Here is a 19071-nt window from a genome sequence, read left to right on the forward strand (position 1 = left end):
TTATCGATGATGCTTATTTGCTTACACATCGAACATCGAGAAAAAGGTAAACATTCAATATTGAATTAAGCTGTACCTATATAGTATGTGATTTAGTTTCATCAACTGTTTATAGATGTTTGTTTTCATTGATCAACTTTTGATGAAAACATTTAGGTTCCCCAAACGACCCAAACTAAAACCCTTGGTACGTTACGCAACCGTACATAATACATATTGCATAGTATATATGTGGCATACCTACTCTATTGTTTAGCACTCAATTATCAGTTGAGTGAAATGTATTCCCTAGAAACATTTGATCACTGCGAGTTTAATATGTATACATCTAGTGTATAGGGGTATCGTATAAAGCGTATATACACAAAATAATACAATGCGGACAATTATCCAGTCGCGACGTTATAATATAATAATAAAATATTTCAAACATCAATGCGCTCAACGAGCTTCTGAAATCTGAAGTGTACAATCACAACACAATGGGATGTGATTCGCCAAATTTATTAAATTCGCCACGTCGTGTCGCTCGTCAGTGAATTGTTGCGAGAGTCTTACTCTGGGTAACAATTTTTAACAATATAAATATGTATGTTAGATGGGGGATTCGGAAGTATAAAATATTATTGGTGGAGCAGGGATAACATTTTAAAACACATAATAATTATAAAGCAATACATAATCTTACCTGGTTAAAATATTGTGTTATTTGTTTTATAAAAAAAATGTAGGTACCTACTTACATTTATCTAATGGCCTTTGTGGCGGAAGTTACAATAAAAACAATTTTAAAAATGTGTATATAATATGTAATGTGGATAGACGTATTCAACGCATATAGTAAAAAAGAATACACTGCGCGTATAAGACACAATTTATTTATTGAAACACTTTTTAAATTAAAAACCTTTAACTGAATTATTCATAATAGGTATGTGTATTATTTAGCATATGGGGCAGGGTTTGCTGCAGTTATTTTACATTTTAAAATTATATTAAAATAATAGTTTTTTTCTCAACTCTTATAACCGTCTCTGAAAATGAATTACACGCAAAACGAATTGGTGAATAATCATATTGTGCACAGTAACGCATAGTATAAAGTTTTATTACAAGCGAATCAAATTACATACTAGTAGTCTGAGTATGAGAAATAAAAATGTGTTATGTATAATATTTTTCGCAACTTACTGCAGAATGTGTTTACATTTTTTTTGAAGTAGTCGTATAAAAAACAGTATTTTAATCATGTATACATTTTGTCATTAAGTGTAATGCATTATTGTAATATATAATGAATTAAGTATTTTGTTAAATATTAAATAACAATTTTAATGAGCACTTGTATAATCAATTTAATATATAATCATAATTTATAAAGATAAATAACATTTTTTGCTATAAAAATAATTTATAGCTACCTATTACCTTCACTGTTTTCAGTTGTAAAAGCCGAATCCAATCAAATATACAATTACAACTCAAAACATTTACTGTTATATTAATATAAGTGTTTATTAAATATTAAAAACCTCAATATGATCATAATAATTAATAATCCATAAGGAACTCAAGCTGGGACAAGTCAATCTGTTAACTTTTAAAACCGTAATATTATGTTAACCATTAAAAACATAATCAAAACTAGTTCTGTATGGAAATTAAAATATTTAATGGAAAACAATGGTTTTGTTTTATATTTTCTATCTCTTAGCCCTTACGTTATTGATTTTACATTTACTGCTACGAAAATACATTTTTATATAAAGTCTTCATTCTTAAATTTATTGGCTCAAAATATCGATGCTTTTCTATATGTAGGCACTACACTTTTCATCCAATAAACAAATGATAAACTTAAAAAGAAAAAGAATTCTATTCAGTGTTATTTAATGTGAGGAACGATCAAAGACAATTTTGAGTTAATAGAAAAACATAAATATCGACTAGGATAAAACGGGCATGATGGGATTTCAATTGGATGCTACATCAAAACTATGTAAATATAGAATGGGTTTGAATTTGTCAAAACGTTGTTCCACAAAATATATTTTAGTGCTTATAAGAGAATAAAAATTATGGATGTAAAATAATAGGCATATGCCGTGCTAATGACATGGACAGTCATACATTTTAAAAACAGAAATGGCCAATAAAATGTATGATAGTAATTGGTAATAAATTTACTAATCAATACTATATTTTCTTATGTTATTGCGTTTTACACTTATAATTATTATAATAATTAAATACTACAAAAAGTTAATCGATTTGAGAAGTCGAATAAAAACCGTGTACAAATTACAAGGTAATAGATTTACCTGGCTGAATCCTTTGAAGTACAAGCCTCGCACTTACCGAAAAGGACGTAAAAATATTTTATTAGAAAATTGGCGAATAAAAACTCAGAAGTACGAATACGGGATTGGACATTTATGCGATTTACGAACTTAAACTAGGTACCTACTTTTATAATAATATAATATCTACTTTAATAGCTCACTGCAGTAAAACGCTACCGAACAATATTATTTTAATTCACACAAAAGCCGAGTACCGCATTGTTAAGCGTTTATATCCACTAAAAAATATAATATTCCATCCGTAATATTATAATATATTGTAACAGCCACTAATTGCTATATTTAATGAGAGCGAGAGTAGGCGTATGAACATAATATTATTACTATTACGTTTGTACAATGAAAATTTAATAATGTACGAAGAAATTGTTTCCATAAAGTTTCTTGTGGTTTTATTATGCATATAAATTGTATAGGTATAATATAGGCGGTACCTAATTCAAACATTTCCGGATTTACATATTACGGTAATTGTATTTTACTGTGGGTATTTATTATAATCTACTTACAGACAAGTGACGCCATAACGTTTTGTCGGGTCCATATTTGCTCGTTATACTCTCTATATAGGTATGTATATTAAATAGCTGTTTAAATTGTTTAAGCTCGGAACATATGAATTGCATATTTCAAATTAATTTCCATTCATTCTCTCTTATATAAGTAATACTCTTAGTGGCTCTAAGTATAATTTTAATTAATGTCTATCGTATGAATAAAAAAAAAAAGTTCGTGTTTTTACGATTAAATATAATAAATAGGTTGTATACTTTTACATTTTAATTTACAATAATTCTATTCATTCGTTTTTAATTCAGAAATATTTTATAATAACGTTCTTTCAAGACTGAAATAAATAAATGAATAAAAAAATTAAACATTTTTCACTAGATAAGTTTGAAGAAGTTCTATAACCAACAACAATTTATGAAAATAGCCAGTAAATAATATTATTTATATTGTATCCACATATTAAATTCAAATGTTTTTTTTTTATACATTATCTATAACCTTGGTAGTTCTTTAGTTATGTAATTATGTATGTATGGTACTGTGTGATGGTAAATAATAATATTACATAGGTGTACAATGAAACTCTTTCACATTCAACTCGTAAGTGTTCTAAGTGACATGAAATCGGGGTTTAACATCGTCCATAATAAGTCGTATCGAATTCGAACTTCACTCCAGTCGTGATTAAGTCAGTTATTGACCAAAATGTATTTTTATTTTTTAGTCAGACAGTACTCTCGTTATGGCGTGTAGGTAACTAACAATTATAATACAACAATACAACATAGTCGGGGAACTATAATAACACCACAAAGTGAAGTGTACTCCGCGCGACTCGCACGCGCGCTGGGACCTACACCTACCAATCTAATCATAGCTGTAATGATAATATCAAGTATTTAGGTATTACAGCTTACACGACAGTATAACGTTTTATGGTAACGAGCGCAGAAAGGTCGTCTCGGCAATCAATAATATTATCATCGGGTAATATTATGTTTGTGCTGTGAACACAATATTGAAATTAGTGTACTTATGCTCAGAGTGTGCCTCTCCAGAGGACCACCAGAGCCGTGTATGATGTGCACTGTGGGCAATACTATTACATAATACTGGCGTAGTTGTGGAGCCTAATTAAACGTGCACCGACCGGGAGATGACCGCCGCCGCACACGGCTCGTCTGCAGCCAGACGTCATCTGCCCGTGCACTTCATAAATCACAGCCCCGAAACCACCGGTTGATTTATCGAACACTCCGTCCCCCGACCCGGTCAACGGACGTGTATAATAATATATCGTAATAAGTGTATTATACTATTATTATCATTATTATTATTATTATTATTGTATGATACCATAAGATGTTATTACCGCCGCCGTCGTTGTATTATAATAATATTATAGTATACATTTTACTTGTTAACCGCATCGCCGTCACTAACTTGACTATCGCATCGCTCCCATGAATAAAATAATATACCTATTTAATATTTCCATAGTATGCCTATACCTAGGTACTTATATTGTTTATAATGAGCGCCTCCGGGAGGCCCAATATATTTTGTATTGTGATTTTTGTGACGTGTCCGTTTAAAGAAACATCGATCATCGCGCGGAAAACCCGTCTGAAACAACGGCGGCTCGGTGGCGGTGTGCGTCAATGAAATCGAACTCACCGCCATGGGTCTTGAGCGTTGTGAGTTTCGAAAAAAAATTCATTACCACCACACATTATTGTGTTTCCGTACAAGAAAAATTTGGCCCGGAAAATTTGAAACCCGCCATAATATTATAATACAGACTAGAAAATTAGAGCGACGAGAAAATCGCCAGTGGTAGACATGCAGAGCAGATTTCAAGGGAAAATGGTAAGTCGTATCTATTAATATATCGAATTGTCGTTTTAGATTTATGCAAGACAAAGGCAGTTCGTATATGAAATATCAAGTCATTAATGGCCGAACCGATCGTAAGACTTTTGTTTGGCCGAGTTCTGCAGATATTCCCAGAGTTAGGCTATATTGTTTGATGTTCCGGCTGAACACGTTTTTTACTAGTCTTATGAACCGATTGTATAAGTTAGGCGTGTAGGTATTCGCAACAATTGATTGTTATGTGCATGAGGGATCTCACACAAATATAAACCGGGGACCTGTGGAGGGGTGGGGGGAGTCGCAAAGTAAAAAAATCTATGACAACACAGCAAACACTGTTTTTTTGTTTTTACAAGTGGTAAGAAAAATAATTTAAAAAGCGGGGTGGCTATGCTCACAATAGGACTAAAGAATTTTTTGAGGAAATAATAAGCTATGAAAATTTAAATCTAAAATATGGGAAATGAAATAATCTCAGTGCCAAAAAATGTGTAAGTAAAATTGACAATCGTGATGTGATACCAAACAATTCATTATTAATTCGTTGAAGTATCTACATTTCAAATAATTGATGTAGAAATTTGTTCAAACATCGGTTAAATATTTATTTTCAAGTAAGTTTATAAGGGTTTTGATTCTCAATTTTTAGGTTTGACATTTATAAAAAATGCAACTAGGACCTTTTATTCAAATCAATACGAGGCAATTGTTTCGTATATAAACATGTGGTTTATGAGTTCGTACGAGTGTTATAGGTACCTATTTTGGCTCGAACACATACATACAATGTTTTTATTGTTTTTATTTTAAGTATTTAACTATTATTTATGACTGTTCAGTTATTATTAGTTATATAATTGTGTTTACTTTTTGCAATAAAAATTACTTAATTCTATGATTATAATATTTAAATTTTGGACTTGAAAACTCATTATTATGAATTAATCATCTTTACAGAAATGCAAGATGTTTTGATAAGTCAGATGATTTATATCAGTTCATATATTGGATTTCGGATTTATTAGCAATATTATATCAGTTCATAAATTCGACAAAATTAAATGGCTATCGGTTATATACCATGCGTATATGAGATATCGAGAAGAAGTGGCATCATACCAGCTCTAGTTTATACTAAACAAAAGCAGTTTGCTATATGAAATTATGAAATGCTCCATAATTTGGAGTTGTACAACTGCAATAATCGATAATTTCATGATTAAGTTTAGTATATTAAACTTGTGTCCATGTTTACATTCGACAGTAGGCATTCAACGTTTAAATACATTCGTCAGTAAATGATAATTAAATCAGTAACTGGTGTTTATGGCATATATCACTATTTCAGTTAATGCATACTTCAACAAAAAAATATACATTTGAATAATATTATATTTTGAGTTCAATACATTTAAATATAAACCGGAATCACTTAAATTAAGTGAATACGTTCGTATTGCATTCGAATTTGAATACTTGTGGTTTGGTCGGTTTGGATGTTTATAGCTCGAATAAATGAAAATGTATGCATAAATGTATAAATATAATAGTAGGTAGAAAGCCGATCGTAATTTTATTTATATTTTGTTAGCCATGTAAGCATGCAAATAAAACGTTCTTATGCATTTAAAATGAAATCTTAAGGACATTTTATTTTTTTATGCTTCCACAGCTTACAAATAAAACGTTCTTAAGCATCTAAAATCAAATCTTAAGGACACTTTACATTTTTAAGCTTACACAGCTTACAAAATAAAAGTTTTAAGTAAATTCAACTATTTTTTTCTTACATAAATTATATGCATGTAAAAAATAAACCAATGACGGCGATAACGTTATTACAAATATGACATAAAATAAGGATACGATTATTATAATAGCTGTATAATAATATATTATGTTCTAAATAGTAAATAATTATGCATGTGGATGAAATGTATTTCATCTTATTTATATATTAAAAATAGTCATATATTAACATTTAGATTATAATATTATATAATATGGGTACCATATGGTGTTAGGTATAATTTTTTTTTATATTTTTTGTAGGTTTTTGTGTTGGTAGGATTGTGACACGGGTTTGTGTATGTGTGGCAAGGATATGTAGCCAAAATTCCCGGGTGGTCACCCATCCGGGAGCTAAGAACACCGGCCGGTGCGTACACTCAGAGCGCGTACGCAACAGAATGTGGACACCGCTCCTCACCAAGCCATCGTATTATATTATATTATGTTTATTATTATGTGCACTTATTGGATCTTCCGATGTGAGTTAATAATGTGAATTTTGTTTCTGATTTCAATACATCTGGTACATTCGTTATACAGGTTTAGATAATCGTGTAGTCGTGTTTAATATCCTACGATAATTATATCTTTTCAAATTACAACTATTATACAAAGAGATGAGTGCCGAGTGACCTCTATTCATAATTCAGTAGTTAGTAAGCGCATGTATACATATATAATACTGTAGCACATAAAGGTTTAACAGATTATCCGATTATCGTCGTTAGTTTTTGTTTATCGTTCAAGTTTCACCCAAAATTTAACCCAGAGTCCCTGCCGACCATTAAGTAAGATAATTAATGCATGTATTGTGCTTAAAATAATTATACTAATATTATTTCTCTATATGGACCAGTATATAGTTTTTAGGGTACTTCTTTGATAAATACTATAGGTAGTAATGTGTGTGGAGTGATCGAAGTGTATCAAAATTCAAAATAAGTGCTAACAAGGCAGCATGAACCCAGTGAATTCCTCAAAATGTGCGTTGACATAAACTTCGATGGGTTGTTACTACCAACTATTATACTATTCAATTATTGTAAATTGAAATTATAGCTTTAGCAAGTTGGGACTAAGTGACATTTTGGTGTATATTGAATATAAATAAAAAGTCAAAGTCAAATGTTAAAACTGTGGAAAAATATAAGAAAAGATAATTTAAAAAATGTATATTCGACATTGGTTTAAGAACTACAAACTATATAAACGATATTAGTTTTTCAAAACCTAAGGTGTATGGGGGTAATTTTAAGCAAGACAAGAGGGATGGGAAAAGGCTACCAAAACGAACGGAAGAATAGTATTTACCCCCCCCCCCCCCACTTCGATCTCTGCTGTACCATATATGCGTGTGTGCCACGCATTAGCGTTTTACTTAAAAGACTAAGAATTTAGGGGTGAAAAAACCATTGGGAAAAGATACTATACAGGTATGCGCCCTACGAATATAATCTGACAAGATGTACATGGATGGGTATGTGTACACTGTACACACTATAATAATGGTAGGCACTATTGCGCATAATAATATTATACATAATGTCTCGGCGAATACGCTCGATGAACAACATAACATTACATCGTACCATTCGTACCTATTTAGTTGGACTGCAAAAACGTTAGATCAGTTCGGCAGACTGTAGCGGAGACGAACCTCTCTCACTCTCACTCACTCTCTCTCTCTCTCTACACACACACACACACACACACACATATATATATATATATATATATATAATATATATATATATTATATATTATACATAATACGCGTATATCTCACTGGGTTTATTCTATTGTGGTTAAGCGGATTTCAAAGAGAATGGAGAGAAAAACCGAAAAACATTATATAATATATAAACGCGTTCGAGAAAGATGAATAGGTACCTATAGAATAATAATACGTACATACATATATATATATATATTAAAGGTACACCGCGAAGTGGCCGACCGCATTGTGGTTTCGACCCCGACGCCCACGACTCAATGGAGGAGCGCATTTCGCATTTTAATTCAATTAAATCTATCCGACGGCGTCCGAGAGAAAGAATACGACGACGACGACGACGACGTGTCCGCCACCGCTACTGCCGTTCGCAAGCGCCCTGACTATTATACGTACATATTATACTTGTATATATATATATATATATATTTTATTGTACAATATGGTTCCATTCATCTGGCCCCGTACGGTTCTGTCCCACCAGAAGAATAATAATGCGTCCGAAAAAAAGAAAGAAAGAAAAAAACAGAATATAATAATATCCTCCGGGACACAACACCTGTTTGTTATAACGTGCACTCGCGTGTATATATATACATGTATACGAATATTATATTATGCGTGCACCACTATTATACACGTGCACTACACGTATATACGTCATGCATTGTGTTTATACCATATTATTGTGCACCACGCGCGTATTGTACGGGTACAGTATCGGCTTTGTCGCCGCCGCTGGCCCGCTCGGACATCACGAAAACCGGTGAAATTAGATATTTTCGGTCCATTACGAACGATTGGCAGTGGCACGGGTCGGGTGGCCGTGGAAATCCTATTGATCCGGGGGGGTTATTATATTCGGAATCCTCCGAAAAACGCAACGTTGCATCAGTCGAATCGTCAATAAGTGTGTATATATTGTGAGAAACACAGACTGTCGGGGGGGGGTCGAACACGTCGGATTTGTACCCGACCCCAGTGAACCTATAATAAATATCTTATACATAATCTCCGTCGGTATGCAACTGTCTGAAAATCGACTGCAACCCCCCCCCCCCCCAAGCGGTCAGTTGACCGGAATTCGAGACGTCATTGCAGGGTTCACTGTTCGCAACCCCCCCCCCCTTGAAAGTTTAACCCGCCAACACAGAATCACGCATGGACGTTTAAAGTGTTGCCAAAAAGGTAAATAGCGCGATACTTAATCGCGGTATTCCGGCGATCGAAATAATATTTATGTTAAGACGTGTATAGGTATACATTTTGTCAGTAAACGTGGTCGTGGTAACGTTAGCGTTAGGTATAAGGAATCATCATTTATGTAAATATTTTTGTTTTATTATTAAACCGTATATTTTTTCTGATACAATATAGATTAATTACTGAACAAATATTAAATTTACGATTTTACATAGTTCACATCAGTACTAAATAGTAAATACATTTACTTCTAAAAATAATTCAACGAGTGTTGAATTCTATCGTTTTATGCTGGTGGATCCGATTTTGGTCAAAATGTGTTAACTGTTTTCACAACAGATTGAAATTAATATACCTAGGTAAAATATTTTATTGATGGTTGGAAGGAAAATGTTCATATTTTTCAGACATCTAAAGCTTGCTCGTCTCTCAAGAATGTTGCTGAGAAATACTTGGATTGCAATATCGGAGGGTTTAGGAATACCCAAAATAAATTGTCCTATTTCCGTTTCATAGAAGTGTTGTACAATTAAAAATAATATAAACATTGCATTAGCTCCTGGCATGAAGCACGATAATGACTTGTATTCCAATTTAAACAAGCAATTTTTTATGGAACATATACATTTCATTTTCAATTCATCAACCATGGCTCAAGTCTCAACTCAAGTATATGCAATGTGATAAATATGTCAAAATGTGAAATTAAATATTCTAAATTAAGAGCGCATATGAAAAACTTCAAGTTCTCAGCCGTATTAATAATGCTATTTAATGTTATTTGTGTTTGCCTACAGTAGAATAAACAAATATTTTATTCCCTTTTAAATGGTTGATGTTGAAAGTTCTTCAGACTTAGCAATTGAACGTAACGATAAGTAGATCGAATTGAAACAGGAAATTGAAATGTATGAAGTTCAAGTATTTCAAACATGACAATTATCCAACCATCTGGAATTTCGGCATCTATTATTTAATATATCATGCTCGCATCATTACATCAGGAGGGAAAGAATACTTTAGTGTACTAGTCCACTTTAGTCTCCAAAAATCAAGAATCATAACTATCAACTAACAAATCCAACCTATTATCATCAATACAAATTAGTGTATAGTTAGTAATTAATGTCAATAATATTGAGTATAATATCTATAATCATTTTATCTATATGATATTGCATGTTATAGGTGTATACAGAAACAATGGTGAAAGCGAGGTCAATAAATAATAATAATATATACATACACATTATAATATTATAAACCAAAATAGATTGGGCACTATATTAAAACCAACAATTATTTTACTCTGAATGACAGTAGAACAATAAATTGTGTTGTTGTTCGTTTGGTTATAATTTATTTTGTTATTTTACTAGCTAACGGGCTCACATGTAATTTGCAAGCATATTTGTGTATTTCGTCATTTATGCCAATCGATTTTGAAGTACATCCATAAACACACACACTTAAAATAGGAAGGTAGGACATGTATAATACTTTAATATTGTTTTTTTCAATAGGCTGTGACTGTATCGAACAATCACCGCTGACAAACCGACTTTGGTTAGTTTTTATTTTGATGCATTTTGTTTAAATTTTTTAGTCTACTTTAACTTATTGATTAAGACTTAATGCGAAATGAAATATTTTTCATATTACATTAGGGTAATTACAGTTTATCCATATTACAATGGGTCAAACAATACTTAATAAATCTTAGCTTTTCATTAAAAGTACCCATTTAATTAAATATATTTGTTTTTCAACAAAGATGCTCTTCTTATATTTTTATCAAAATGAAAAAAACAATTATTTGATTTTATATTTATCACCAAAAATAATTACACTGACTTTAAAGTACTCAGCTATTCATCATTCTGAACTTTTAGTTATTTTTGCAAATCTGCAACAAGAAAATTATGTCGTTTTCACGTCTTAATGTATAGTATTTGGAAAAATTAAATGTATAGGTTTATGTCTCACACACGTGTTCCAAACCCTACAGTTCCAAAAACCCTACAGTTCCAAACCCTACAGTACCTCCGGCTAATAACCTCGTAGTTGATACCATAAACAATTAAAAAAAAAGGTTTATGTCTATATATTAAAACAAAAACCGGAATATTTTTTTCGAATTGACATTCTTCAATCAAAATAAAACGGACTTTTTTTTACTGTTTTTCAAACAAAATCAAAACAATCAATACAAAAGCAATTCAATTTAAAAGCCAAACTAAAAATCTCCAAAGACATAGAAAATAAGGTCGACAACTTGACTACCTACTCAAATACAATCCTCAGCATCATAATCTTATATACCCCTTCTCTTCCCAAGCCCTCAAGTCCCCCCTCATACCACCCCATCAGCTTACTAATATTTTTCTCAAAACTTTTGTGAGAAATTTCTTCTCAGACGCATAATGTCTATATATTAATGAAAAATAGACAATATCCGACTCCCAGTTTAAATTTCGTAATGTAGTGAAATAGAAATAACCGATTGAAAAATTAACCTTAAAGTTGGGATACAGCAGTACTAGAAATATTTGTCTCCTAATTTATGAATATTTTTAAGTACGTATAAACTATTTATATATCACACTAACTCCCATTCAACTATATCCATCAATTAAATCAATTACCTACCTAAGTATATTATTATTATTATTATTATTATTATTATTTATTAAATTAATAGTTATCAGTAGTAGATACCTATTACATATTATTTTTATTTATTATAAAAATACAGATTAAATAAAATGTATATAATATATTTTATTGTATTCAGGCCTACGTCATAAATCATAATATTTAAGTACAAGTATGGAGTATTACGCATTACTGGTATTATAGATAGAATAATTATATAATATAAACTTATACTTCACCAATTTGAGGTAGTTAAGAAACAAGTAAACATTGGCCACTAAACATAACACCCTCTACATAATACTGATATAACGTCTCTCATGCTTATACGGTATCCTAACCCTCTACGGTCAAAAATTATGCAGATTTAATATTTTCACAATTTTACACAGCAGTTGGGTTTTTTTTTTATTATTCATGTCACGGATATAATTAAATCGGTGATAATATAATAAACATAATGTAATCTATACAAAATATACATCTATTATCTATATGATCTTCCTTGTTATAGGTATCTAATGCAACAATAGTGTAAGTAAGATCAATAAATAATAAAATACATATACATGATTGCATTAAAAATTAAAAGTGATTAGGTACCTACTATTGTAAAAAAATTCATTTGATGAAAACAGTAGAACAAGAAACTGCGTTGAGGATTCGTATGTTTGTTTTATATTTTAAGCCAACCATGAAGTGTTTACTAATCATTTTAATTGTTTTTGTAAATGTTGTTAATTCGGATACAACTAAACGTTTACTTCTACCACAATTACCGATTGTGAGCACCTAATTAAGTATATGTACCAATATATAGCAACCACCACATTGTAACGAAAGAATGACTTCTAATTGCGTGTACCGTGTACGTAATATTATGTTACAGCTTATAACGATTTTATATTTTTCCTCAGGGTGAGTACCGATTAAAACCGTTAGCAATTCTACGTTGTGAATTAAGCCAGGTGAATAACTTAATTAAGATTAATTATTACCTAAGCAAAACGTCTACAAACACCACAGAAATAAAAGGAAACTTCACCAATCTTGTGCCCCTTGATGACTCTTTTAATGTAAGTATAGCTATGTTATTGTTATTATTAAATTGTATATTTTCTATTGAAGTAAATTTAGTTAGTTATTATAATTATTAAATTGTCTGCAATATAATACACTATAGATTTATGGTTGAACACATAAGAAATTAGGGATTTTATACACCTGGTTCACATCATAAGTTGATTATCAAATACATATTGACTTCTGAAAATAATTATTGAATTTTATCGTTTTATGATGGTGGATACGGTTTTGGTCAAAATATGCAAATTGTTTTCGCTATAGGTTGAAATCAATATGGCGGTAAAAGATTCTGTTGGTGGTTGGAAGGATAATGCTCATATTTTTAAGTCACCTAAAGCTTGCTCATCTCTCAAGAATGTGCTGGGAAATATTTATAATAGAGTATTGGACAACTTAGGAATGCACAATATACGTGGTTGTCCTATTCCCGTGGTAAAGATAAGTATTATATAAATAAAAATAATATAAACATTATTATATTTTAAATTATGATTATATAACATACCTATGTAGTATGTATTGTATAACACTCATTAAGATCTAAATACCAACATATTTTTGATTGAATTACTTAAGATGACCAATCGAACCAAAGTTGTTCTTAAAACTGAGCCTTAGTGATAGTCTCTAATATTTTTACATTAGTGCCTTTTTTGTTCAAAATATTATACACCTTTTTCTTTAATTTAACGATTAAATTGGTAATTTTAATTACAATTACTGATTAGTCTCCACAGTATATAAATGATTTGTAATTCAAAAAAAAAAAAAATGCTTTATACTTGTAGGGATGTTACGTTTCATCTGGCATGAAGAATAACGATGAATTGTATTCAAATTTACCTAAGCAATTTTTTTATGGGACATACAAACTACGTTTTCAATTCACCAAAAACAAAATAGTCCATGGATGTGTAACTTATATTTTAGAGGTGAAGCGACCTTGGGAAACTGATTAAACATCAAATCACAATAAAACTATAATGGTTTATATTTATACAACATATCATGTACTATAGATACTAGTGAGAAACACAACTTCACATAAGTTTATTTTTTTATTTGTATTGTTTATGTAATTTTTGTTAGTTCAGATACAAGTAAAATTTATTTCTGCCACAATTACAGATTGAAAGTAGGTACCTACCTAAGTAGGTATTTATGTGTAAATATAGCAAACATCACAATGTAACAAAATAATGTTCTCTAAAGCCTTTTTTTCCCCCGTTTGAAAACCAGGAACGGGTGGAAACTTATTATCACAATACTGCCACCCGTTGCCGTATCGTTTATTCAAAAAACATAATATAAGTTTCACATAGGTGGAGGCCTCTAACCACTCAGAAAAGCTGGCCTTCGGCCCACAGAATAATAAGATTTTTACCCTACCCATCCACTTCTTGCTTGCCTGATGCTCTCTCTAGCCTCCTTTTTCCAGCGTACCGTCTCCACTATCCTGCCAAACGCTAGCCTCTGCTTCTCCGCTGAAGCCTCCATCCACCACCTCCTATCGACATATTATCTGGGAGGAGCTCCTGCTCCAGCCCCAGAATGATATCCTAGACATCCCCAGGCTGCAGTCGCAGAAAAACGCACTTCTCCATCTCAAGCCTACTCTCCATCCAGTACGGAAAATTGAACAGCGTATGTTCCACTGAGTCTTCCAGCTCCTCGCAGTGGATGCAGCAGGGATTAGCCCCTTCCTCCTTTTCTACAGGTAGAGCTGGTAGCATCCATGTCCTGACAGTACTTGAGCCACGTGAAATGTTACATTTCCTAGCCTTGACTGGTTCAACCACCTACGGATATTCGGAATCAACTTCAGCGTCCACATATCACCTCGCGCTCCTGCATTTTGATAACTGCTGCCGTCGTGTCTTCTCGCTTGCGCTCCTCGATTCTGCACAGCTCTTCAGCCAGAAGGTGAAGTATAGGTAGGATTCTTGCCAGGACCAGAGCAGCCATATCGGACACAGCTAGTCCTTTAACACCCCGCAACCTGTATAACGGCCCCTTTTTGGACCTGGCTAAAGATTGTTTTATTCCAGGCCGTCAGTGACCAGACTGGGGATGCGTACAGAAGTTTGCTGTGAGCTACCAACCACGACAATAAGCAGACGCCTCCTACATACTGAAGGTACCTGGGCGTTAGGCATCAACCTTCCAAGAGCGGACACCATAGCAGAAACCAATCTGACACGAGCACTAAAGTTCACCCTCATCTGTGACTGGACCTCAAGGTAACTAACGAGGAGTTCACTGGAATGTGCTGCCCGATCAAGGCGAATATAAGGTTTCGATACGCCTTTTTCTTGGTCAGGACTGCCGCTTCAGATTTCTGCAGCGCCGCCAGCAAACCGTTCTCTTGCATCAATTAGTTGACCAGTTCCAGTACCAGATTGCCAATGTTCTCTGAGGTCTGCATTAGGTGCCGAGATGACCAGCGCAATGTCGTCAGCAAAATCAACCAGCCTCATTTCGTCTTGGAACTCCAGTTGCAGGAGATCGTCGTAGAAAATTTTGCACAAGCAAGGTCCAATGACAGAACCCTGCGAGACATCACACGATAATTCAATCCTGACGGGAACTCCATCGACGTCTACCAGTAGAGTTTGGCCACTTAGATAAGACCGCAGAAATTGAACTAGATATCCCGAGAACCCTAGTCGTTGAAGTGCTGCATCAATGAGTAGCCTAGACGCCGAGTAAAAGGCATTCCTCGCGTCGTGGGCAACCACCGCAGCAAATACCTTTTCCAAGCCAAGCCACTGGCTGCCTCTACCTGTGCAATGCTCTCTAATATCTAGGTTAGGTTATAAGACCTAATACCTTATATTAACATACACTATAATACAGATAACAATGACCATATATATTTTTTTCAGGGTGAATACCGAGTAAATATCTTAGAAATTTTACGTTTTCCAGTCGAATGATCGAATAAAATTTAATTATTATCTAAGCAAAACCTCATCCAACACAAGAGAAATCAAAGGAAATGTAACTTATATTGTTCCACTAGATGGTTATTTTAATGTAACGTCATATTATTGTGTAGAAGATAGCTAGCGTATACTATGCAATGACCTCCAATATCCTAAAATACCTCGTAAAATCTTATGACTTATATTATATATAGGTACTTTCAAGCTCGAGAGCTTGTTATATATAATTTATTGTATTATAACTGTGTGAGTATAATGAATAGACATATTTATTACCTATATTATAAATTATTATAATATACTTTTTTTTATTTACTATCCGTTTAAGTGCCGCCGCGTTTTATTAATTACTTCGTCATATTCCTACAAAATGTAATATTTTTAAGTTTAGCCAATCGCTGAAGGGAGAGGGAAAAAATAGTCGTAAAAAATAATTGCCACCCGTATATACGCGCATTATTTATACGTCATACCATATTTTAATAATTTATAGATTAGTCATTCGCCTGTGAATCTATAGCACACCGTCGCCAACGATATTCATTTGTCATTAAATTTAATCACGACAGGTGTCCGCGTACAATGTTATATAATATTAAAACCGTTTACATGTAGGGTGTATTTTATAATATTATTAGGAAGACTCTATTGATTGAGCATAGAATATAATATACGATAACGCGCGACGGCGAAAGAAAAAACATAGGTACGATGAAACACAAAACCCATTTGGAAATCTAATACGGTGACGATCGGGGGTATAATAATATAATAAAATAATAATACATCCCAAGTTTTACAGGTACTTATGACGTATGATAATGGTGGATTGTTGCGGTTGTGCAGCACCGTTTGAGAGCGCTTTAGTACCGTATTATAGGTACACTAGGTATTCATAATAATATAATAAATATTATACTATAGGTATATAATATATATTACTATAGGTATATATTATTATGATGTATAATAATCGTTTGATAATATAACTTTTCGTCTCGTTATTTAGGCACGTCAACGATTACCTATGCTCGGATACCATTAATATAATATAATATACTTAATATGTACACGAGCATTTTATTTTTTTTTGCTTTTTAAAACGTGTAATTTGCGCTCCAGTCGTCGTACGTCGTTTAAATTATAGGCAGGTACGAAACATCCCAGTCGTTTATTATCGCACCTATAGCCAGCCAATACTGGGAGCTGTACGGAGCGTATCTTGATATAATATTATAATTTATAATACATTATAACACTCGTGTACGGTCGTGAAATTTAATTGTGTGCCGACGATACATAAAATAAAGTATAATTATAATAATATATACAGTTCGCCGCCGTCTGGGGTGTAATTATCACGTTGAGGTGCGAAATTCGTCGTAGATTTATAGTCCGGTGGCGTGCGGTCGGACGATAAAAAAAACGCGATGGACGAAGCAAAAAAAAGAAACGCTAGTGAGTTGTGCACGTCTCTAGTCGTGGTCGTCGTATAATACGTGCGTGAAGTACACACATCGTATTATAATGATATTAACAGTCCAGGTAAATGGTGCAATATAAAATATATTATTATTACAATATTACAACTAGGAGGGTTCGCGAGCTCTTAATACGTATTATTATTATAGTACGTCTTAGAGCACATTATTATTACCTATATTTTATCGCGTCCTCGACGGTGTGCAAACCCGCGGGTTGTGCCTTTTTTTGCATTTCGCCGACGATGACGACCGGCAAAGACGAAACCGGCTCACCGAAAATCTGCACATCGACTCACCATACTGTAGTTTATATTATGTTAACTCTGTACGATATATTATATTATTATATATTATAGGTAATAGTATTATAATAGACACACTCATTCGTAAACGTACCCATGTATATATATATAAATAATATAATTTTTATCGACATGAAAAAATCGAGTTGCGTGATTTACGATCGACGGGCGTAAAACGCGTGATAAATCGACGACGATATTATATATTAGACGTGGATATATATAAAGAGTACCTATGCGCCGCCGCCGTAATGATCAAACGGGGTTTATTTTTTTTTCGCGGTACTGACGTGTGGAAGAAAAATCTACGTGGACGTGATTCGCGTTCCTTTACACATAATAATATATTATATACGATGATATATTGTACATTTGTGCGTATATAGCTGCTTCCAATAAACTTAACGTTTGCAAAGGACCTGTACGATTAGACTTTGACAATCAAGTGACAGTTAGATTTTATCAGTAATACCATGATATCGTACATTTTATAATACATAATATGTAAGTAATCTATCAGTTATTGGTAGGTATAGATAGAAGTTGGAAAAAAATTTCAGTAGCATTAAACTGGGGATTGACTAAGTATAACTAATTTATTTTACAGATTCTATATATGAGAAATAAAACAAAATATTCTGTACCTACTATGTAAAAATTGTAATTTTATAAAAAAATTGTCTTAGGTATATCTTAAAAATATTACTTAATATACACACAAATGTATGCTGCGATACCAAAGCTTATAATAATAAATAATTATTGTACATAAATTAAAATGTAAATAATATATAAAGTTATGGTTGTATAATTTTACATATATGATTATAAAACCTAGTCAGCCAATACCTATAGGGTAATAATAATAATAATAGAAAATTAAATTTTATATAGTATGTTAAAAATTGTCTTATAATAATAGATACCCTATAATATTATATATTTCACATGGTATACAATATTTATTTTATTTCTAATATACGAGTATAACTTGTAAAATAAATTATTTATATTTAATCAATCACCAGCATAATACTGCTGGGGTTTTTTTTTAGTGATATAATTTTTTTCCACAATTCCGCAATAGTAGGTACACGCTCAATACTACATTCAATAATATTA

General features: G+C 32.3%; 1 protein-coding gene across 1 annotated transcript; it reads left to right on the forward strand.

Annotated features, from left to right (window-relative positions):
- Nucleotides 1-12805: 12805 nt before the first annotated feature.
- On the forward strand, nt 12806-14246 carry LOC111036583. Its single transcript, XM_022318661.1, has 4 exons — nt 12806-12916; nt 13050-13208; nt 13480-13650; nt 14007-14246. Exons 1-4 carry the CDS (start codon nt 12827-12829, stop codon nt 14175-14177), a joined length of 591 nt encoding a protein of 196 aa, XP_022174353.1. The 5' UTR covers nt 12806-12826; the 3' UTR covers nt 14178-14246.
- Nucleotides 14247-19071: the final 4825 nt, after the last annotated feature.

This window comes from Myzus persicae, unplaced genomic scaffold (genome assembly GCF_001856785.1).
Source record: "Myzus persicae strain clone G006 unplaced genomic scaffold, MPER_G0061.0, whole genome shotgun sequence".
Taxonomy (NCBI): domain Eukaryota; kingdom Metazoa; phylum Arthropoda; class Insecta; order Hemiptera; family Aphididae; genus Myzus; species Myzus persicae.

Bases quoted from the DNA above. Each gene is read 5' to 3' on its own strand.
- LOC111036583 (XM_022318661.1), top strand. From the start codon at position 12,827: ATGAAGTGTTTACTAATCATTTTAATTGTTTTTGTAAATGTTGTTAAT. The intron at 13,209-13,479 runs GTAAGTATAGCT...TTTTCGCTATAG, and splicing joins CCCTTGATGACTCTTTTAAT to GTTGAAATCAATATGGCGGT. The intron at 13,651-14,006 runs GTAAAGATAAGT...TTATACTTGTAG, and splicing joins GTGGTTGTCCTATTCCCGTG to GGATGTTACGTTTCATCTGG.